Source organism: Crocuta crocuta, unplaced genomic scaffold, assembly GCF_008692635.1.
Source record: "Crocuta crocuta isolate KB4526 unplaced genomic scaffold, BGI_CrCroc_1.0 scaffold2720, whole genome shotgun sequence".
NCBI lineage: Eukaryota > Metazoa > Chordata > Mammalia > Carnivora > Hyaenidae > Crocuta > Crocuta crocuta.
In genome coordinates this window covers 36,250-37,471 of record NW_027531055.1, presented here as the reverse complement: position 1 = coordinate 37,471, position 1,222 = coordinate 36,250, and the positions used below count along the sequence as shown (strand labels likewise).

Below are 1,222 nucleotides of genomic sequence, written 5' to 3'. Positions count from 1 at the left end.
CCACCCCTGAAGGTCCCTCCTCCCCTCCACCAGCCTCCTCGCTCCCGGGCGGGCGGCTGGGGGGGGCCAAGGCACTCAGGGCCCCTGCCGCTTCCCCCCACCTGCTCCCCGCTGGTCCCCCAGCCTGCATGCAGCCCGGCCCTCTGCCTGCCGTACCCCACACGCCCGGGTGTCTCTGGGGAGCCTGCAGTGCACCCACACCCACACCCGCGCCCGCTTCTTCCCCGCCTTCCGGCCCAGGTGGGCAACGGCAGCAGTGGCGTTTGGGTGCCCCCTGGCAGCTGCGTGTGGGCGCCCCCGTGCCGCGCTCCCCTGCCCTCTATAGCATACACGGAACGACGGAACGGGGTCTATCGGGAGGTGTACCAACTCCAGACCCGCCTGGCCCCCCATTTCACCCCTCCCTCCCCAGCCCGACACAGACGTTTCTGTAGGGGTGAGGCTACAGGAGAAACGCGTAAGGCTGGCCCTCTGTGTTGGTGGAAAACCAGAGCCTCTCTTCCCAGCGGGACGCAGCCCCAGGCCCCACTCCAGGCCGGTCGCCGCGGCCCCGGGCGGGGCAGGCGCCAGTCTCCAGCACACGCCAGGGCGGCGGGTTTGAAATGAACTTTACTTGGCACTGCCTCCTCATCGCGCCTGGTCCTCGGGGTGGGCCTCGTCCCCTCAAGTGCGTGGCCTGGCTCCCGAGGGGGGGGACCGCGGTCCCTGGCGGCAAGGGGCAGAGTCTTCTCGACGGGGGGCTCCCACCCGCACCCCACGCCCGCAGGTGCCCTGGCGCAGCCACAAGCAGCCCACCTTCAGAACACGGTCTCTTTAATGGGAAACCCGGAGCCCTGCCCCTCCCTGCCCGTGGGCCATGCAGTCCGGGGGGAAGGCGGGCGGCAGTCCTCGGGTCACTGCGGCAGGGGCACGGCCAGCGACGAGTGATCGAACAGCGGGTTCCGGACCTCCATCTCGCCGGTCTGTGAAGGCCAGCGTCAGGCGGGCGGGGGTGCCCGGGGAGCGGCCCGGGGAAGCACGCCCGCCCTGCCCGCACTCACCGGGGCCAGGCCCGGGCACTCGTACACCGTGAAGTCGCCGTCTTCGTTCTCTTCGTCGGACGACAGCGACTCCAGCTCCTTGGGCGGCTCTTTATGCCTGGGTGGGAGGCGGGACGGCTGGGTCCTCCCCCACCGTCTGGTGCCAGCGGCCCAGCTGCACAGGGGACCCCAGGGGGAGGGGT

The 1,222-nt window shown here is 71.3% G+C and overlaps 1 protein-coding gene across 1 annotated transcript in view; it reads right to left on the bottom strand.

The window, feature by feature from the left end:
* Positions 1–796: 796 nt before the first annotated feature.
* Positions 797–1,222, bottom strand: part of NPDC1 (neural proliferation, differentiation and control 1) — a 4,577-nt gene continuing 4,151 nt past the window's right edge. Inside the window, exons 7-8 of the mRNA XM_077771002.1 lie at positions 1,041–1,214; positions 797–962 (exon numbers count right to left, since the gene is read on the bottom strand). Of these exons, the coding sequence (XP_077627128.1) occupies positions 894–962; positions 1,041–1,214 (243 nt within the window). The 3' untranslated portion in view covers positions 797–893. The remainder of the gene's footprint in view (positions 963–1,040; positions 1,215–1,222) is intronic.